Source organism: Canariomyces notabilis (assembly GCF_033297395.1).
Source record: "Canariomyces notabilis strain CBS 508.74 unplaced genomic scaffold N656scaffold_24, whole genome shotgun sequence".
Taxonomy (NCBI): domain Eukaryota; kingdom Fungi; phylum Ascomycota; class Sordariomycetes; order Sordariales; family Chaetomiaceae; genus Canariomyces; species Canariomyces notabilis.
Window position 1 is genome coordinate 1 of NW_027041846.1, and position 20,237 is coordinate 20,237.

Sequence of the window (20,237 nt, forward strand, 5' to 3'; positions counted from 1 at the left end):
TTAGAGGTATTGTGGTTGAATTGACTTATACAAAGCAATGCAGGTGCAAGAAAAGTGCGCAACTCGTTATGCTGCGCAACTCGTTATGCAAGTACGTTATATATAATTAGAAGAAGAAGTATATAGAAGAAGTTTATAGGGAAGAGTTTACTTATATGTATTTAATTTGTGGATTTGAATGCGATTTACAAATTCTACATTATTCAAATAGCCTGGCTGTACGCCTGGGGTTTGCCTAGTAATTTTTGGTTGGTGAAGAGTTTTTGGAAGGAGTACGCTCGGCGCCTCTGTATTGTACGAAGCAACCTACCGAGCGTCCCGAGCCTACGTACAGTGCACTACAGCGTTGGTGGGTCGCTGATGCACCTGAATTTAAAAGGTCGAGACCAAGGACGGGAGGGAGAGGTCAGCTAGGGCTTATCTTATCGGCAGATTGTCCGTCCGCTGCCTGGCCAGCATTGACGACACCCTCACTCGCTTCCTTCCTCATCGACCATCTTGGAGACTTACATTACTGCCAAGTATTTACCGCAAAGTTCCGTCCCCAGATTACTTAACCCGCCTCTCCTCTCGACCCGCGCTTGGCACACTCGGACTGACCAACGCCGATGCTCCTGCACCCAAGTGACGCTCTCTCCGATACCGAGGTCACGGCAAGATGCGCGGCGCCCTCTGCGGGTTCTGCCTTAGGTAGTACGCTGGCCGAAAGCTGAACTATCCAGCACTTCAGCTCGCCTGCAATGGGCCAGGGATTCTCCCTTGCGGCCCCTCCTGCGGGGGCCGCCGGCATCGATGTTCCCGAGCTCGCCGATCTGGTCTACGAGAAGTCAATGGGCACCGCGCGCTTCATGAAGAGCATCCGAGCGCGACATCACGATGGCGTCGTGCTGGCCAAAGTCTTCGTCAAGCCATACCCTATGTCTCTGGAGCAATACAAGCAAGAGATTATCCGTAAGCTGAGCCGGCGCTGTGTGTGATGTTCCAAATACGGTACTGATTGCTGCTCTTCCCAGGCGAGCGACGAGCACTAGCCGATGTGCCAAACGCCCTGCCGTACCAGCGCGCCATAGAGACCGAGACAAATGGCTATCTCGTCCGCCAATACTTTCACAACTCGCTCTACGACCGGCTCAGCACCAGGCCGTTCCTGGAAGACGTGGAGAAGAAGTGGCTGGCGTTCCAACTCCTCTGCGCCCTGCGCGACTGCCATGCCAAGGAAGTGTACCACGGCGATATCAAGACCGAGAACACGCTCGTGACGTCGTGGAACTGGCTCTACCTCTCCGACTTCTCGTCGTCGTTCAAACGCGTCATGTTGCCCGAGGATAACCCCGCTGATTTCTCCTACTTCTTCGACACGTCAGGTCGGAGAACGTGCTATCTTGCCCCCGAGCGGTTCTTGCCCCCGGATCAAGAAGCGGATCCGAATGCCAAAGTGACGTGGGCCATGGACGTCTTTAGCGCCGGTTGTGTCATTGCTGAGCTGTTTCTTGAGACCCCGATATTCAACCTGAGCCAGCTTTACAGGTACCGCAAGGGCGAGTACGATCCGGCCATCTCTCATTTGAGCCGCATTCCGGACAAGGATTTGCGAGAAATGATTGCTCATATGATTCAGTTGGATCCGCAAAAGCGATACTCGGCCGAGCAGTATCTGGACTTTTGGAAGGGAAAGGTGTTTCCGGGATACTTCTACAGCTTCCTGCATCAGTACATGGAGCTCATAACCGAACCCTTATCTGGTCCATATCCTTCACCAGGCACCCCCAGGAATGTCTCCGAGCCCGATCAGCGGATTGAACGGGTCTGGCTAGACTTTGACAAAATCTCATATTTTCTCGGCTACCAGAATGATAAGGACGACGCCGGGAAGCAGCAATTATCACCAAGACTTGGACTAGGACACTTCCCTGTGCGCTTGAACATACAGAACAACGAGCATTACGTATCCGGGGACAGACAGCCTTCTGCAGATGACGGGACCCTCATTTTCCTCACTCTTGTTGTCTCATCCCTCCGCAATACTGCACACGCGACCGCAAAGATCAAAGCCTGCGACATACTTCTTGCCTTTGCCGAGCGGCTGACGGACGAAGCCAAGCTTGACCGGGTGCTCCCCTACCTAATGTCGTTACTCAACGACTCTTGCCCCATGGTTGTTGTTTCCGCCGTCCGAGCCATTACCCAGCTCGTCGATCTTGTCAAGGTTATCAGCCCCGTAAACTCGCAGATTTTCCTCGACTACATCATGCCCAGGATGGAGCTAGCATTGGTGGGCGGGCGCGAGCTTCCCAGTCCAATCGTCCGGGCGACGTATGCGGCTAGCGTTGGAGTGCTTGCAACAACGGCGGATCGCTTCCTAGCAATGGCCGCGGCTCTCCGAGCTGACGGCTCGACTGCCCTTGCCGATCCCGAAGTCGAACCGGGCGAGGAAGCCGATGCCGCCTTCGACGACGTCTTTGATAATGCTCGTCGGGAGCTGACCGACCTGTTTGAATCCCACACCAAGATGCTCATTGAGGACTCGGACCCGTTCGTCCGACGGGCGTTCCTTAGCTCAGTCCCTGATTTGTGTATATTCTTTGGAGTTGCCCAGGCAAACGATATCATCCTCACTCATCTTAACACCTATCTTAACGACCGTGACTGGATGTTGAAATGCGCCTTTTTTGATACCATCGTTGGCATCTCGGCGTTTCTGGGCAGCAATACCCTTGAGAAGTTCATCCTGCCTCTCATGGTTCAAGCAGTCACTGATCCTGAGGAGCATGTGGTGCAGGGCGCGCTGCACTCCCTGGCCGAGTTGGCAAACCTAGGTCTTCTGATGAGTCAGACGTACCTCGAGCTTGTCGGCATCGTTGGCCGCTTTACCATGCACCCTAACATCTGGGTTCGCGAGTCAGCAGTCGAGTTTCTCTCCGCGGGTAAGCATTTTTTGAGTCCAGCTTACCTCCGAGTGATGGTGCAACCGCAGCTGGCGCCCTATCTCAAGCCACATAGGTTACCGGACTTCTCCGAGCTTGGACTGCTTGACGAACTTAAGAAGCCTTTATCCCGGTCAGTGTTCGACCAAGCCCTCTTATGGGCCTCGAAGACCGACCGCGGAGATTTCTGGAAACCATTCAAGAGGCTTCGTGACGCTGTATCGGCACCAGTCTCTTCCTCTCGGGTCCCTGGAGATCAAGGATTGACCAGGGGCTCCAGAAACGAGGAGGATGAACAATGGTTGAATAAGTTGAGGAATTTGGGACTTGCGTCAGAAGACGAACCAAAGCTACTTGCTCTCCGGGAGTTTATTTGGCGCCTCAGCCAAATCAAGGCAAGAGACTCTGCCGTGCAAGAGACGGTGAATGCAACCGCCCTCAACAATATCATTCCTCTTCGCAGCCTTGGTGTTACCCCTCAGACGGTTTTATTCGATGAGGAGCCATACCGACAACCCATAGCTGCCATGGATCAAGAAAGCAATGCCCCCAGAACCATTAGGGACGCTCTGCTCGATGCATCCATGTCAATCGATGACCCCCTGGGCAAGAGGCGTCGTGCGGCCTTCAACACTCACCGGTCTCGGCCTAGCAATAGAGATAACATGTCTCCTATATCTGTAGACAGCCGACGCCCGCTGGAGGATGAAACTAATCTCCAGCTGGTGAAAGGGAAGCAAGGAGAAAGCTCAAGGGATACATCTAGGCGGGCTTCCGTTGCGCAAGGGAAAACTGGCGCACTGTCGCCAATGGACGACGACAGCTCGATCCAAGACGCTCCTTATTTGACACGAAAGAACCTGCGACATCAGCCAAGCGCAATGAGCCTTCTAAACCGCAAAGATAGCGCAAAGTCTGGGCCTGAGACGAGCACAACCGAAACCAATGCGTTTGGTGAGTTAGAGGGGCCGTTCAGCCAAGCACCGGCGCGCAATGCTTCCTACCCCGAGGCGGGATCTCCCCTGGCATACGCCAACACACGATTGCGGGCTAACCACACATACACGGGCAACGATCCTAACATACTCAAGATGCTGGACAACATGTACATTGATAACTATCCCCATGACATCCTTGAGTACGGGCCCTTGGTCACTCCCATCACTCGCCGAAAGTCCAACAAGGCGTCTATATCCCAGCCGGGAGACGACGGCTGGAAGCCTTCGGGCAAGCTTGTGGCCACCTTCTCGGAACACCATGGGGCGATCAACCGAATTGCTGTTTCTCCGGATCACCAATTCTTCCTTACGGGCGGTGACGATGGTTGCGTCAAAGTTTGGGACACCGCAAGACTTGAGCGTAACATCACCCACCGGTCCAGATTAACGCACAGACACGCGCCAGGAGCCAGAGTTCTCGCGCTGTGCTTTATCGAGAACACACACAGTTTCATCAGCTGCGCAAGTGATGGCAGTGTCCATGTTGTCAAGGTCGATACGGTCCTGAGCGGCATTAACTTCCGGTACCCCAAGCTCCGCCTGCTGCGTGAGTACCAGCTCGTTGACGGCGAGTTCGCCGTGTGGTGCGAGCACTTCAAACAAGAGGCCAACTCGGTCTTGATCCTCGCGACGAACAAGTCCGTCATCCTGGGCATCGACCTGCGGACCATGACCCTCCTCTACAAGCTGGAAAACCCTGTGCACCACGGGACGCCGACCTGCTTCTGTGTCGATCGCAAACGGAACTGGCTCTGCCTCGGCACGTCCCATGGCGTCCTCGACTTGTGGGATCTCCGCTTCAAAATGCGCCTCAAGGGTTGGGGCGTCCCTGGCAAGGGATCCATCTACCGGCTCTGTATCCACCCGACCAAGGGCAGGGGGAAGTGGGTCTGCGTGGCCGGCGGCACGGGACAGGGAGAAGTCACGGTGTGGGACCTCGAGCGCACGCTGTGCCGCGAGATTTACCGCGTCGGCGGCAATAAAGAAGGGCCCAAGGGGTACGAGGCGTGGGAGGTCGACGAGGACAAGCCCGAGGGCATGCTCGGCCGGTTCGCGACAAACATCGAGCCGTCGGTCATGGGCAACGCCGATCGCGGAGTGCGCGCCATGTTGGTGGGCACGGGCGTCACCGAGGAGCAGCGCGATGTGCGGCACGCCTACATCATCACGGCCGGATCGGACAAGAAGCTCCGCTTCTGGGACCTCTCGCGCATCGAAAACAGCCTCATCTTTAGTGGTCTGCAGCCCGACGAGGGCAGGCCAACCTACACGGCTAGTCATCCCACCACGTCCATGACGCTGAATACCGAGCGGCTGCCCAGGTCGGTGCCATCTTCGACTTCTGCGGCACCGGCGGTGGGTACCGGGAATGGATCGGGCTCGCCGTCGTCCAGGGGGAGCAGGTCGAGCCGCCCGCCGAGGTCGACGGTTATTTCGTTGCAGCAGCAGCAGCTCCTCAAGAGTCACCTGGATGCGGTCATGGATGTGGCTGTTCTTGAGTCACCTTATACAATGACTGTGTCGGTGGATCGGAGTGGAGTGGTGTTTGTTTTCCAGTGATGTGGGGATGGTCTGGTTGTCGGATTCGAGCCTGGTGTTGGGTTGGGGTTGGGGTCTGGATGGAAAGGCGCTCAGGTCTTGATTTACCCACTGAGATAGATGTCTGGTAGCTTTTGAAAATTGATATGGAGTATTTGCGAACGTAGGTGTGCTTGTTAACTTGATCTCCTAGTGTATCCTGGAGTGTACGTAAGTACTCTATGTACTGTACAGTACATAAGGGGGAATTGAGGGTTAGGGTTCTGACACCTGCCCCACCTTGAACTCAACCTTGCGAACAGCGAAATGTCAATCGAGGGAGCTGAAGTCGCGTTGTCGATAAGCAACCTTCAACACCATTCTCGCGACAGCCTACCGAATTCGCTTGTATTTCCACCCCAACAGTCGCAGAAGTATTGTCGCATTTTCTCCTCGAATTGCAATAGACAACCCCGAACCGGCGCCAACAAGTGTACGACCGTCTGACGATTCTCGATCGAGTTTCTACCGTGATACCAGATAAAACCAGCGGCGGAGTACATGTAAAGGCAGCAAAAATACAACCATGAGGCTCACGGCAGACCTCATCCACCAATCCCTCTCCTACCTCAACCCGCTAAAGGAGCGGGAGATTGATCTTCGAGGTGCGTTTTTGAAAAGAGCAGATACTGCACTTTGATCTTTTCCACTATGCAAGCACAGAGTTGATACGCTATAACGTCCCGGTTTGCGCCGCGTTTATAGGTCACCGAATACCTGCCATTGAGAATCTGGGTGTTGCCGGCGTACGTTTTCTCTCGTCTTTTACCCCCCTCCCCCGCGCCCTCCGCCAGCGAAGAGGGTCTGTTCGAGCTAACCTGGCACATATGGAGATAAACAGCCTCATGATGCCATCGACCTGACCGACAACGACATCCAGCTGCTGGGCAACTTCCCGCTGTCCCCGCGCGTGCGCACCCTCTTGCTCGCGCGCAACCGTGTTGCGGCCATCCAGCCTACCCTGCCCAACGCCGTGCCGAACTTGCGAAACTTGGTCCTGACGGGCAACCAGCTTGCTGAGCTGGCGGATTTGGATGTGCTCGGCAAGTTCCCGAGGCTGACGCACCTTGTGTTGATGGACAATCCGGTTACGAAGAAGGAGGTGGGTTTTTTCTGGGTTTTGTTTCTGAGGTGGCATTGGCCCGGGTGGAGGGATGGGAGGTGGAGGTTGGATTGCGGAAGAAGAAAGTTGCTGACCAAATGGGGGTGGTGCAAACAACAGAATTATAGGTACTGGGTCCTCTGGCGGTGTCCCACCGTGCGGTTTCTGGACTATCAGAAGGTCAAGGATGCCGAGCGCCAAAAGGCGAGGGAGCTGTTTGGCTCGGCGGACGCTCCGACTGAGCTCGCGTCTCGGGTGAGTGGTTTTGGTCTCTCAACCATGCGAGGGAACGCGTTTGGGTTGACTTATGGGTTGTTCTGCTGCAGATTATGGGCATCAAGAGCAAGACATTCGACGCCGGCGCGGGGACCAACGGCCCTGCTGGAGGGCAGAACTCGAAATTGTCACGGCTTAAGCTTACCGACAAGGAGCGCAAGAAGCTGCAGGATATGATCAAGAAGGCGGACAGTCTGGAGGAGATCATCAGGCTGGAGAAGGCGCTGAACGAGGGACGGCTGCCGCCGGGGGTTTTGGTTGAGGATACGATGGAGGAGTAGGAAGGTATATTGGTGCGACATTGGGTTGGTACGTGACGGGGAAGATTACTTGGGTCTTCAGCGGCAGAAGCTGTACTGTACCTGTACACGGTTCTGCGACACCGTCGAGACTGTGTCCTTCCAGCTGTTGATATCTGGGAATACAGGGGAAAACAAAAGTGTGTTTTTTGACGGCACTATCGACGGATGATGCAATTATCCCGCATCTAACCGGTCATGTCTACATCACCGTCCTGCGATTGATGTGCCTGTATCATTTCAGCCTGCAGCTGGGCGTTGGGATCCGCGGAATCCGCAGACAGCACGCGGCTCCGCGCGAAGCCGTTGGTTGACGAGGAGTCGCCGCCGTTAATGATGGACTTTGACTTCTTGCCGTTGGGCATGCCGTCGGCTGGCCGCTCCTCATCGCCGGCCGTGGCAGCCGACTTCTCGCCCTTGAGCCTTGCCCGTGCTGCTGCAGCCTTTTCCTTGATTTCCTTGTAAGGAGCCGTCTTGGGGATGATGTCCTCGAGGAATTCGAGGTTGTCATGGTGGGTCACGGCATTCGCTGCAGGGTTTTGTTAGGCTTGTCATGGAGAGAGTATGGATGACGGTCTGTCTTACCCAAATCCTTGTATTGGATGTTCCTGCGCGGCTTCCGTTCCAGTTTGGTCATGTTCTGTGCCTCGCCGGTGAGGTACTGTATGAACATCTCCTGTGGGTGAGAGCATGTTAGCTGTTGGCGACCTTGAGGAAGATGACTGGGCGGGTGGACTTGCTGTTGCCAGGGTAATGACGAAGGCGGCATTGTTGGAGCAGACGGTGATGTCTGGGTCCACGGCAACAATCTTCTTTACTCGTGTCACTGTGATAGTGTGAGCAACGAACTCGTTGATGGATTGAGGTATACTCACGGGGTAGCAGGGTTTGGCCTGTTACTTCCTTCCTGGGAGGAATCGCCGTCGTGTTGTAGGGCATTTTGTGTGTTGGATCGATGAGTCCGTGTGGTTATGTTGGGGAAGAGGTATTGTGGTCCCAGCGATATTGGATTCCTGCCAGGAACCAGATTGGTGCCAATGAGTATAAGTGCTTCTTCTGGCTTGAGTGTGACGCGGGTTGATCTTAAGCTTATGTATCACGAAGATGCTTAAGAAACTAAGGTAGGGTGATGTCAGGAAGACTGAATACTAGATTTGCAAGGAGAATTACGGTGGGAATTTGCCTACAATGCCGGAGTTCAGATGTTATAAGAGAGGTTGAGAACGAAAGTGGTTCCAGAATCCAGAGCGCGTAAAACGCGACACCCCACTAGGCCCTCGTTAACCATGCCTGGGCTTGCCCCGCGGTACTCGCTAGTAGGGTGTGGAAATTCAAGACCCCCTTTTGAATTTCATTTCACAGTCAGGCTTGAATTGCGAATGGAAATTTCATGAAAAAACGCCAACCCTTTTCGGCAAAAAAGTAGACTCCTAGTTAGGGTTATATATGGTGATCATCGCGGACAGTCTTGTGCCTTACGGCCAATCTTCCACTCCCAGACACAACTTCCATCACTTCAACAACTTCAATCTTTGATTTCTTCGTATAGTCACCACTTCTATGGCTCTGGCATGCTCTATCTTACTAACAAATCTCCTGTCTGAAAATCCTGAAATCCAAGGCCTGGGTTGAAATTCGAAATTTCACAAAAACGGCTGAATTTCAGCAATTTGAAAATTTCATTTCCACACCCTACTCGCTAGGATTGGCCGAAGCGCTGCAGTGACAGGGGGTGTATGTAGGCCTTGCCAGCGACCAGGCCGTCTCCCAGGGTCGTTCATCAGCGACGTCAGCCTTGCAGCTCAGCAGCGTTGCGCTGCGATCGAATCCGTCCTCTTTGCACAACATATTCGCACGCACGAATGCGCCATCCCCAATGCTGCGCAGATAGACAGTACTGGATAGGCGGCTAGGAGCGCCATGAATTCCCAACCTCGATCGCCGTCGCTCTTAACAACACTTCCACCGCGACCCTCGGTTGGCTCTCAGCTCTCCTTCGCTGTGTCCAATGCCGAGCTCGGCGAGAACCACAATGGCGAGGGGGTTGCCGCGCAGCAGCAGATAGATGAGGAAATTGCAAAGATCAAGCGTTATGAGGTTGGCTTTGCCGGTGGTCATTTATCCGTAGACTCTAGCGACTGACTTATGGCTTTTCAATACTAGGACTTTACCACGATCGGTGAGCTCAGTCTCTTGCTGTCGCATTGCGGAATACTCAGAACAGGACAGGCTAGGTACTAATAGCAGACAAGACTGGGTTCAGGACGCCGCACGAGAGCAGCAATTACGAAGGAAGGCACGCATAAAACGGCAGGCTGGGCGCTACGGCTCGGGCCACTTCGACTGGAGGCAGAGAATATGGGATTCCTATGACGCCGCGCAGGGGTGGATCGTTGTTACGATTATCGGCGCCGCGATAGGGCTGAATGCTGCGTTTCTCAACATTGTCACCGAATGGCTAGCTGACATCAAGCTCGGCTATTGCACCACCGCCTTCTATCTCAACGAGGACTTTTGCTGTTGGGGCGAAGACAATGGTACGACGGGTTGCCCCTTGTCCCCAGCCCCGTTAGCGATGATATGCTAAGAACACCCAAGGATGTGTCGAATGGCACCGGTGGACGGGCTTTGAACCCTTCAATTATATCTTGTACATCCTCTTCGCGGTCCGTCTACCGCCAGCCATAACCCGGTACCCGCGAAGGCATGAGCTGACTCGCGTTAGATTTTCTTCGCCTTCACCTCTGCTACGCTCGTCAAGTCGTACGCCCCCTACGCCGCAGGCTCTGGCATCTCCGAGATCAAGTGCATCATTGCCGGCTTCGTCATGAAAGGCTTCCTGGGATTGTGGACCTTGATCATCAAGTCGATCGCCCTACCCCTTGCTATCGGTTCCGGCCTTTCAGTTGGAAAAGAAGGTCCCAGCGTCCACTATGCTGTCTGCACCGGAAACGTCATCTCGAGGCTCTTTGCCAAGTATCGGCGCAACGCCTCAAAGACCCGTGAAGTCCTCAGTGCCTGTGCTGCCGCCGGTGTCGCCGTCGCGTTCGGGAGCCCCATCGGCGGTGTGCTTTTCTCGCTCGAGGAGATGTCCAGCCAGTTTCCCCTGAAGACCATGTGGCGGAGCTATTTCTGCGCTCTGGTTGCGACGGCGGTGCTAGCCGCCATGAACCCCTTCCGGACCGGCCAGCTGGTCATGTTCCAAGTCAAGTACGACCGATCCTGGCACTTCTTTGAGGTTCTGTTTTACATTATCATTGGTGTCTTTGGCGGTCTGTATGGGGCCTTTGTCATCAAGTGGAATCTCAGGGTCCAGGCGTTCCGGAAGAAGTATCTGTCCCAATATGCCATCCTCGAGGCCACGTTTCTGGCAGCCGCCACCGCCATCGTCTGCTACCCCAACGCTTTTCTGAGGATCGACATGACGGAGAGTATGAAGATCCTTTTCTTGGAATGCGAGGGCGCTGAAGATTATCATGGGCTCTGCGAGCCAGAGCGGCGCCTCGGAAATGTGATGTCGCTCATTCTGGCCACCGTTATCCGTGTCTTTTTTGTCATCATATCCTACGGCTGCAAGGTCCCTGCGGGCATCTTCGTGCCTTCGATGGCAATTGGAGCCTCTTTTGGCCGAACCATCGGAATCATAGTCCAGGCTATCCACGAGGCGCATCCCCAGAGCGCTTTTTTCTCATCCTGTCCTGCTGATGTTCCCTGCATCACGCCTGGGACATACGCTTTTCTCGGCGCCGCTGCCGCTCTGAGCGGCATTATGCATATAACTGTCTCTGTCGTCGTTATCATGTTTGAACTGACCGGCGCACTCACCTATATTCTCCCGACTATGATCGTAGTAGGGGTCACCAAGGCCGTCAGCGAACTCTTCGGCAAAGGCGGCATCGCCGACCGCATGATCTGGTTCAGCGGCTTCCCCTACCTTGACAACAAAGAAGACCACAATTTTGGCGTCCCCGTTTCCCACGCCATGATCTCGGACGTGATCTCGATCCCCTCAACTGGCATGACGCTCAAGGCCGTCGAGCGTCTTCTCTCCAAAGACAACTACCAAGGTTTTCCCATCGTCGATGACGAAACCTCCAAGACACTCCTCGGCTATATCGGCCGCACCGAGCTACGCTACGCCGTCGACCGCGCCAAGCGCGAACACGCCCTGATCCCGCTCGCGCGGTGCACCTTTGCCGCCACCGGCTCCCGGACAACAGACACACCCACCCCGATCATCCCAACCACTCCCATTACCCCCATTCCCGCGGTCGCGTCGGCTTCCTCCTCGTCCGATCCAGACGACTATATCACCTCCGCCTCAACCGTGATCGACTTCACCCCTTACGTCGACCCCACCCCTCTGACCGTGCACCCGCGCCTCCCGCTGGAGACGGTCATGGAGATCTTCCGCAAGATTGGGCCCCGCGTCATCCTCATTGAGTACCGCGGCCGGCTCGCGGGGCTGGTCACGGTCAAGGACTGCCTCAAGTACCAGTTCAAGGCCGAAGCCGAGGCGGCAACCGAGCACGACCACCACCACCGCGACCCGGACGACGGCGGCGCCGGGCAAGAGAGGGTGTGGGAGTTCATGAAGGCTGCCGCGGGGTGGGTGTCGGATCAGGTGAGTAGCATAAGCGGAGGCAGGATTCGGTTGAGGGATTCGATTGAGAGAGAGAGGGGAGGTGGTCTTGGGAGGGGCAGGGCAGGTGATGGGATTTTGGAAGGGACTGAGGAGGAGTTGGATATTGAGTTGGAGTCGGAGGTGGGCGGTCAGCATGGGGCGGTTGAGTTGGAAAGGAGGAGGTGAGGCGTTGGGTTGTCTATATTGAGAGACGATGCAATTGTGTTTATTTGTATATGACTGTTTCTCTCTATTTCGGTATTGGGCTGAATGGGAATTGAAATGGGAATTGAAACAGACATGCTTAAACCGGTGAAATCATGAGCTAAGGGTGTGCTGGTGGTACAGTGTCTCTTAATCATGTTTTGGGTACCCCTTGAGCTCCATGAACGGCATCCCCCTACGGTATTCGCACCTTTGACACTCTGTGGTTGTCATGTCTGCAGCAGCCTTAGCCTTATCGCAAAGGCTATTATTTCCTGCAGTGCAAGCAGATCAATTATGGACTGCAAGATCAACTTTATTCAAAATCAAACTTCCGTAGAATTCTCTGCCAAGCCCGATACCGTCTTTGTCATTGCACATTTGTCTCATAACGATCAATCCGAGCTCAATTTAAACATTCCTCGATCTGCTTATCATTTTGGTCCGCTGGTCTGACTTGACAAGCAGGTAGCCACCTAGGTCACATGTTCCAGCTCACCGCGCACAGGTGACCCACCGAGATCGGTACAACCGGATCCGTAGCGCTGTGGCCCTTGCCGCAAGCAATGCAAATCCCCAAGCTGGATCATGGACCACGTTGGCTGCCCCTTCCCGACACCGCCATTTCCCCAACGTAGAGTCGTCCTCCCCAGCCCCAGACAACATCCCATACAGCATCCCAACAGCAACCCAAACATCTTGTCCTTTCATCAAACGCTTCGTCCAACAGTACCTAGGCAGGCCGATAGCAACACCAGCAGTCGAATATCGTTGGTTTAGATCATTCGGAATCCATCGGCTGACCCACTTGAATTGGAGTTTCACCAGCAAACCTCCTCAGTAGTCGTCAACCCATCGTCAAGTCTCGCATCCGTACCCTTGCCGTACCGCAACTCTAGCGACATCTTCATCATGGCAATCGGTATGATCAAGAAGCTGACGGCCAACGCCCCGTTGGCCTTCTCGTGTACTGCCAATGCCGCTACCAATCGCTTTGACGACCTTGTCCAGGCCCTGAAAGACGCTCTGGGCCCGTCTTCGGGCCTCACATCGGACGATGTCGACGTAGAGTACCTGACCCGGCTCATGCAGGACTATGACTCGGACCCGGCAGAGTGGTCCCGGTTCGCCATGGGTGACCAGAGCCGTGGGTACACGAGGAACCTCGTCGACGAAGGCAATGGGAAAAGCAACCTGGTAGGTGGGAGTAGAAATGTGCCACGAGTTGTTTGCTTTTCCCCTGACTGACAAAAACACAGCTTGTGCTCGTCTGGTCCCCAGGGAAGGGTAGCCCGATTCACGACCACGGCAACGCCCACTGCCTGATGAAGATCCTCCGGGGCAACCTGACAGAGACAAGATATTTGTACCCCGAGGGAGAGACTGAGAAGCCAATGAAGGTGATATCGGAGCGAGTACACAAGGAAAACGACGTGGCGTACATGGCAGATGAGCTGGGGGTTCACCGCGTATGGAACCAGGGCAGCGACTTCGCTGTCTCGCTCCATCTGTACACGCCGCCCAATGTCGCCAGGGGAGGATGCCACATCTTCGACCCGGCGACGGGCAAGAAGAGCCATACCAAGGACTGCGGGTACTACTCCGCATATGGGACGAAACTGTAGGGACCTGGGAATGGTGACGGGGCGTTGGGGATGTGTGAATTAGCAGCATCGTTATGGCAGCATCGTCTAGCCGGTTAATACATCTCCTCAGGAGACGAGAACGGGAAGAGATTGTTTACTTGCCCCTGAACAAGCCTTTGTCAAACTCTTGGCCGCCATGTGAGTGAGCAACGCAACAGATCTTCCCAAACAGGAAACTTGCACGGTGCGTCTACACACTCTGCTCCTGAAAGTGGCCAAATCGAACCCGTTTTAGATGGGAGCAAAAAGCCGTACCGTTGAGATCGGGGAAAGAAGCAGACAACGCTTCGCAACGTCGAGGAAGCCAAAGGAGCAATGCATTTGTAGGAGGAAAGAAAGCAGATGGACGTCGTCAGTGTTCTTGAGGTGCCCTTTTCCAGACCATGACCAATTTGGGATTAGCGCGGATTGCACCATCTCGGGCCAATGAATGTGAGGCACACTGCTTGGGTCCTGCTGATACCACCTGACAAGTCACGTGATTGATTAGGCTCCTTTTAACCGAAGACATCGGGCCAATTCGGCCGCAATGCGGAGCTTTTCAAAAGCGCCAGGCCCACCGGCTACAGAGTGGAGCTCGCACAGACACCCGTTAGTGGCTTTCATTGTGGCTTCCAAAACACGTGGAGTGGAGGATTCTCACCAAGCTAACGCTTGAATTCTAGCTACGTTAGGCAGGTGCTTGGTGTCTGAGTAAGGTCTGCAACTCTGCATCCAAGTGTCAGGCACGCAGAAAGTTTGGTTCCTGCGTGCATCACTCTTGAGTCTTGAGCATGGAGCAGACGGTTTCATCGCTCTTATTTGCTGACAGTTATTAACGTTACACCAGCAGTATACACAGTAATACGGAGTACTGCATGGCACCTTCCATGCGTCTGGGAGGGTTGTGTTTTTCCACGATGTTTCTCTGCGTTTGCAAGCATCCCCTTCCATTTCCTTCCACCTTCGGGTAATTACCCCACCTCCTCGAGTCGACAGAGATACCGTAGTGTTTCGAGTCTTCACATGTGTGAAGGCCAGCCAAGGAACATGTGGCCCTTTTGTGCAAGGTGCAGCCCGGCGGCCAAGAACTGTCAGCATGAGCCTGTCGGCACCTTCAATGGACGTTGAACAAGGGCAGACGCCGCTCACTCACACTAGCGGAAGGACCGAGCACCAGATTCCACCATTCTGATCAATTAAAACGGGATCGCTAAGAGCATGGGCCGCGATCCCACCGGTTTGGTGTTTGGGTCCTGGGCGAACTGGGATGCCCGAAAGTGGCAACCACTTGTCAAGCGCTCTGAGGCACAGCGTTTACATACAACCACACCTTATCCAGTACCCATACAGTAGCGTTAGTGCAAGTGTCGACACCTGCAGCATGTCCTTGCGGCGCAAAGACAAGGGAATCCCGGACCAGCTCGAAGGAACTGCTTGCCTTTTGCTCCGCAGTTTTCCTAGATCCGGGTTCATATCTTCATAGTCTCCCTTGGCCGCTCCGCTCCGCCCGGCCGACGATATCTCTGATCTCGGCCCATCTACATGACAAGAAAAAATAGGGGCCGGTGACCTTGTAGTTTTTTGTCCGCCACCATCAACAGCAAAAGTCTTGGGAACCGCCCCCTTCCCGACTCCTGTCATTGTGCGGCCATGTCCGTGTTAATACGCGGGCTGCATCTCTGTTGTTAACGGGCTCTGTTTGGTTTGAACATGGCGGACAACAGCGTTCTGTCTATCCTGAAACCAGAGAGCGACGACCTCAACCCTCTTCCGCCACCGCATCGGGATGGGCTCATAGCCGTGACCGTCTTGGCTTCTCTCTCTTTCGTCTCCTCGATCTTGGTGTTGATCTACCTCACCTACAAACTCGTGCGATGGCACCTCAAAACATGGAGACGAACACACCAATCAAATGGGCAACCGGCAACCGAGCAGGTTGATCTGTCACTAGGGCTCGCAGAACGCCATCTTGTCGGCGAGGGACCCAAGAGCGTCCCGACGCTACGCGCCTTACAGAAGAAGGCGCATCCCAACCAGTTCCTGGTCCTGATCTACAACCTTCTCCTGGCCGACATCCACCAGTCCGCAGCCTTCTTGCTCAACGCCTCCTGGGTCGGTCGAAACGCCATCATTGTTCGGACGACAACATGCTGGGCTCAGGGGTGGTTAGTTTCGACGGGCGACCTGTCATCAAGCCTGTTCATCACTGCAATTGCAGTTCACACCTATCTTGTGGTCGTGTGGAACTACACTCCACCGCAATGGGCTCTCTACGCCGCAGTGGTTGGGCTCTGGGTGTTCAACTACCTCATGTTCATTCTCGGCATCGCTCTTACGAACAATGGGAGGGAGGCTGGTGGCTTATACGTCCGGGCTGCTGCATGGGTAAGCCGTCTTCTCAAGTTCGACTCCTCCTTTCATGTGGTTTTTCTCCAAACTAACCATCCCGCGTTATTGCCCAGTGTTGGATGAACATTGAGTATGAAGACTATCGTCTCGTCCTCCACTACCTCTGGATTTTCATCTCCCTCGCTGTAACCAGCGTGCTCTACTCTCTCATCTTCTTCTCCCTCCGCAGACAGACCAGCCGCCTTCGTAACCGCCAACCTAGCACGAACCCGACCCGGACTCGCTCTGCCACCGCCAACGAGAGCATCAATTCCAGCTCCTCAAACATCAACATCAACCCCACCATCAGCCCCGACAAAACCCCTGTGGCCACCACCACCGCCGAAACCCCCGCCACTACCGAAGCCCTAACGAGCAACACCAACAAAGGCGGCCACCACAAGGCCTTTTTGCTCTACCCGGTAATCTACGTCATCTGCACCCTGCCCCTCGCCCTGGGCCGTATCGCCACCATGGCCGGCGTCGACGTGCCCATTTCGTACTTCTGCACCGCCGCCGCGCTCATCACGTCCAACGGCTGGTTGGACGTTCTCCTTTGGGGCGTCACGCGCCACCGTCTGCTCTTTAGCGCCGACGTAGACACCGCCGAGACGGGCTTGGACACCTTCACCTTCATGCGGACCCCCGCCGGGCGGAGGTACGGGAACCTGGTCTGGGTCGAAGGCGGCGGGGCCACGGCTGGCGGTAGGAGCAAGAGGGAGAGCGGTAGCAGGGTAGGGCGGGAGGTTGTTGGAGGTGGGGACTGGGCTGGGGGGCTAGGGAACTTTGGCTGGTTCAAGAGGATAGGCCACGGGGGCAGGAGGAAAGGGCTGGGCATGGGCTGGCGCCGCCTGGGAAGGGGACTTGGAGGTGCTGCGTCGGGTTCGTCGGGGGATAAGAGCCCTGCCGGTGCGGGGAGGATGCCCGCTGCCACTGGCAGGGACGATGGCTTGGCTATACAGATGGATATGGTTACAACTGTTGTTGTCGAGACGGCCGAGGGCTACCGCGGACCGGAAGGTGGGAAGGCCGGCCGCGCTGGGAGGAAGGATCGCAGGGGGAGTGGAATTGGTAACGGCGCGCAAACGTTTGCGCCGCAGGGAAGGTCGAGGGTGTATGATGCCCCGGCACCTTCGGGGGTGTCGGAGGGGAGGTTGGATAAGGATGGTCAGTAATTGGATAGACGGGAGTTCGGGCGGAAGGTTGTAAAGGAATGGGTGGAGTTGTTTGCGTAGTACTACTCCTTAGTTGGTGAACTTGAGGATACCCGATACAACAAGCTCATCGAGTCTGTCATAAAGTCGCTGTGATGTACGGTTTTGTCACTCTATCATCTGTTGCTAGTCGGATGCTGTGTTAAAAGGTATTTACAGTTGGTTGTACCCTCTTATGTCACCTAAACTGATATCCAACCTAAGGTAAGGTACTTAGGTAGCCATCTGGGGCAGTACCACGCGTCCCGCCATTGAAGCGCTTGCTTCCCCTGACAGAGGACATGGGGCAAATCATGGATCGAGATGCGCAGGGAGAGTGGTGAATTGATGGCTGTTTGGCACCTCCCGTTTCAATCATATAACCTTCCAGGCATAGGTGCAATTCATGCATGTTCGGTGGTCACGGTGTCGTGTAGACATTATCCGTGCTAGGTGACGCCCTTCCTCACATCCTCCACAGCGTTTCCCCCACTGGGAAAGATTCAAAGCAGTGAGTGAAAGCACTGCAGGTACTACAGCTCATGCCCACCTCCGAATCAAAGGTTTAGATATGTACACCCAAGCATAAGACGGTATGGCCATTCGGCAGTCCGTGGCCACTGCTTCTTTCGGTATCGTATCAAACCTAGCTATTGTAGTCCGTCTCATGCTTAAAGTTCATGCCTTTGACGGTCTAGTATCTAATTGTCATGAAAGTGGTTAGAGCAGATAAAGCACCACCTAGTTTGAACACAAGCTCAGACTACAGTACATTGTTCTTCGTTGGGAATAATGATATATATCTCTCCCGAGTTCGTTGAAACGACCCCTTCCTCTGAGCCTGGCTTGGCTTGTCTTCAAGCCATCATTGGCCCTTTGAGAAGTAAGACATCTTTAGTTGCCAATGCATGAAGACTGCTGAGCAAATCCTCCTCTTCGACAGTCCTGGTCCTAGTAGACACCCCAAATCCTTGAGAGGATGGAAAATACCCAGCATCAATGCCACACCTAATTGTCCGGTCAGTATCTGGCCGCCAAGTCCCGTTGGGACAGGAGTGGAATCCTACGTCGCTCCAGCTTCAGGGAGTATTCCCTCATTGAAATACCGCCTCAAATATCCTACAGTGCAGAGCGAAGGCATACTGAGGGTACAGTGGCCGTACGATTTCTGCTCCAAGAGGCGAGCCCCTTCAAAGCTATCCTGAGCTTCCTTGGCGGATGCCAATGGGCACACAGGATCCCACGTCGTCGATAGGACGAGTATTGGCTCAGCGGTCTTTGTCCGGGGAAATTCAGGGCGGTATCGAGGGTGGAAGTCATGGGTAGTTGGAATCGACCAGGAGGCCCGATCGTAGATGTCAGATCCTTGATATCTCGATATCAACACCGACCTTTCCGGACTGGAGAGGGTATGATTGCGGACCGGCTTGATGCCGTGAACTGGGGCGTCCGGCCCAGATTTCCGGTTATCGTTCATGACAACAAAGGTAGGTGAGTCGTCCACCAGGAAATCCGTGAGCCATGACTCGGAGTATGCGTTGTAAGCAGGGGTTGAGTTGCCGTTGAGAAGGTCAGCCAGGTTCTGTGCAAGAAGGGGCCAGGTCTTTGGCTTGTACAGGGCGAAGAATATCCCGTTGGTCACTAGACTCCGTCGGGTAATGGCCCCGTAGTTGGTGCTGTTCAAGTAAACGGGAATGGGCTCTTCTTCTAGCCTGCGTAGAAAGTCGTCGATATAGGACTGAAGCTGGCCAGCCGACCGGAAATGCCCTCCTCGGATTGAATACAACGGACAAGCTTCTCTGGCTTTGAAGCACTCTTCGATAAAGCCGGTAAAAGTCTTGTCCGTGTCGATAAACGACTCGTCGAAGTGGAAGGAGTTGTACCAATCATTCAAGTTACTAACGCCGTCGATTACCATTCGCGAGATCCGTTCTGGGAACATTTGCGCATATGTCTGACCGAGTATGGTTCCATCTGCGCCTGTTAGTCGACTTGATCACGAAAACAGGGACGGACGCAAACAGACAACTAAGGCCCCAGTAGTACATCTTCTGCTGCCCGATAGCGTCGAGGATAGAGGTCATATCAGAAGCTGTCTGAGGAGTGTTTATGTATTTCCCATACTCGCCCATCATGTCTACACAGGCCTTTGCTTTATTCTCGGCCCTGGTGTACATCTCGCCAGCTTGGTACTCAAAATCCCAGGGGTTGCTGGCAAACGCGGCAGCACGCTGGGCATTGCTCGCGTAGCATACGGCTGGCGGTGTCGATCCGCGTACACCACGAGGATCAAAACTCAGTAAGTGCAAGCCTTCCCCGACGAGTTTATTCAGATGCGAGGCAGATCCCCGAAGAAAGCCCACTCCACTGGCTGCAACATATCAGTAAATGCTACACGAACTGACCCAGTGTTACAACATACCTCCAGGGCCCCCGGGATTCAGAAAGATGTGCCTATCTCCAGTGGCAGATGCGTTCTTGGCGAGCATTCTGATGACGGGGATCGAAAAGGTCTTTTCGGACGACGGGTTGAAATGATCCATTGGGACATTCAATTGAGAACCTTCTAACCGTGTCAGCTCGGTTCAGAATCATACAGGCCAGGAACATCATGCGCGTCGTTCCATACATTGGAGAGTGTGATTATTGACCTCACCGCACTCCTTCCATTGCAATCCCGAGTCTGCATGGGAGTCTAGAGGTGTCTGAAATTCGTCTGCCAGACATGGAGCCACCAGAGCAAAGCTCACGCATGCTGTCGCTAGCATGTACGTGGTGAGGCTATCCCAGCCCTTTAAGATGCTAGACATCCTGAACATGATGGGTAGGTAGGTTGGATCATTGATGGGGTCAGGAGCCGCTCAGTGGTGGAATATTCATGACCCTAGCCTGGCTCACGCTGGTGGTCAGAAGTACACGTGATTTTCCTAAGCCCAATTCACAGTACTAGTAAGGTCAGCATGTTGCGGTGAAGGGCGACGACGGGCTAGTGGTACTGTGTTTCGGCTTCCTTCCAGTTGTTC

At 54.5% G+C, this 20,237-nt stretch overlaps 8 protein-coding genes across 8 annotated transcripts; 5 read left to right on the forward strand and 3 right to left on the reverse strand.

The window, feature by feature from the left end:
* Positions 1–321: 321 nt before the first annotated feature.
* Positions 322–5,621, forward strand: N656DRAFT_847600 (uncharacterized protein). The gene is made up of 2 exons (XM_064819274.1): positions 322–951; positions 1,014–5,621. The coding sequence occupies exons 1-2, from the start codon at positions 741–743 to the stop codon at positions 5,480–5,482; spliced, it is 4,680 nt and encodes a 1,559-aa protein (XP_064667084.1). The 5' UTR covers positions 322–740; the 3' UTR covers positions 5,483–5,621.
* Positions 5,622–5,987: 366 nt separating this feature from the next.
* N656DRAFT_782720 (L domain-like protein) lies at positions 5,988–7,508 on the forward strand. Its single transcript, XM_064815812.1, has 5 exons — positions 5,988–6,105; positions 6,206–6,246; positions 6,342–6,602; positions 6,723–6,857; positions 6,929–7,508. Exons 1-5 carry the CDS (start codon positions 6,027–6,029, stop codon positions 7,157–7,159), a joined length of 747 nt encoding a protein of 248 aa, XP_064667085.1. The 5' UTR covers positions 5,988–6,026; the 3' UTR covers positions 7,160–7,508.
* Positions 7,179–8,407, reverse strand: N656DRAFT_782722 (histone-fold-containing protein). Its single transcript, XM_064815813.1, has 4 exons — positions 8,053–8,407; positions 7,918–8,003; positions 7,763–7,853; positions 7,179–7,706 (listed from the first exon to the last, which is right to left on the reverse strand). The coding sequence occupies exons 1-4, from the start codon at positions 8,114–8,116 to the stop codon at positions 7,366–7,368; spliced, it is 582 nt and encodes a 193-aa protein (XP_064667086.1). The 5' UTR covers positions 8,117–8,407; the 3' UTR covers positions 7,179–7,365.
* Positions 8,408–9,134: 727 nt separating this feature from the next.
* Positions 9,135–12,234, forward strand: N656DRAFT_323982 (uncharacterized protein). Its single transcript, XM_064809247.1, has 4 exons — positions 9,135–9,274; positions 9,341–9,714; positions 9,776–9,843; positions 9,903–12,234. Exons 1-4 carry the CDS (start codon positions 9,243–9,245, stop codon positions 11,985–11,987), a joined length of 2,559 nt encoding a protein of 852 aa, XP_064667087.1. The 5' UTR covers positions 9,135–9,242; the 3' UTR covers positions 11,988–12,234.
* Positions 12,235–12,917: 683 nt separating this feature from the next.
* On the forward strand, positions 12,918–13,859 carry N656DRAFT_737482 (cysteine dioxygenase type I; the record flags this gene model as incomplete). The annotated part of the gene is made up of 2 exons (XM_064812747.1): positions 12,918–13,202; positions 13,265–13,859. The coding sequence occupies 2 exons, from the start codon at positions 12,918–12,920 to the stop codon at positions 13,628–13,630; spliced, it is 651 nt and encodes a 216-aa protein (XP_064667088.1). The 3' UTR covers positions 13,631–13,859.
* Positions 13,860–13,975: 116 nt separating this feature from the next.
* Positions 13,976–15,037, reverse strand: N656DRAFT_323938 (uncharacterized protein). Its single transcript, XM_064809246.1, has 3 exons — positions 14,295–15,037; positions 14,095–14,214; positions 13,976–14,022 (listed from the first exon to the last, which is right to left on the reverse strand). Exons 1-2 carry the CDS (start codon positions 14,729–14,731, stop codon positions 14,193–14,195), a joined length of 459 nt encoding a protein of 152 aa, XP_064667089.1. The 5' UTR covers positions 14,732–15,037; the 3' UTR covers positions 13,976–14,022; positions 14,095–14,192.
* Positions 15,038–15,343: 306 nt separating this feature from the next.
* On the forward strand, positions 15,344–17,196 carry N656DRAFT_791688 (uncharacterized protein; the record flags this gene model as incomplete). The annotated part of the gene is made up of 2 exons (XM_064817003.1): positions 15,344–16,018; positions 16,096–17,196. The coding sequence occupies 2 exons, from the start codon at positions 15,344–15,346 to the stop codon at positions 17,194–17,196; spliced, it is 1,776 nt and encodes a 591-aa protein (XP_064667090.1).
* Positions 17,197–18,277: 1,081 nt separating this feature from the next.
* Positions 18,278–19,982, reverse strand: N656DRAFT_715620 (alpha/beta-hydrolase; the record flags this gene model as incomplete). Its single annotated transcript, XM_064812060.1, has 4 exons — positions 18,278–19,188; positions 19,241–19,585; positions 19,637–19,777; positions 19,844–19,982. 4 exons carry the CDS (start codon positions 19,980–19,982, stop codon positions 18,278–18,280), a joined length of 1,536 nt encoding a protein of 511 aa, XP_064667091.1.
* Positions 19,983–20,237: the final 255 nt, after the last annotated feature.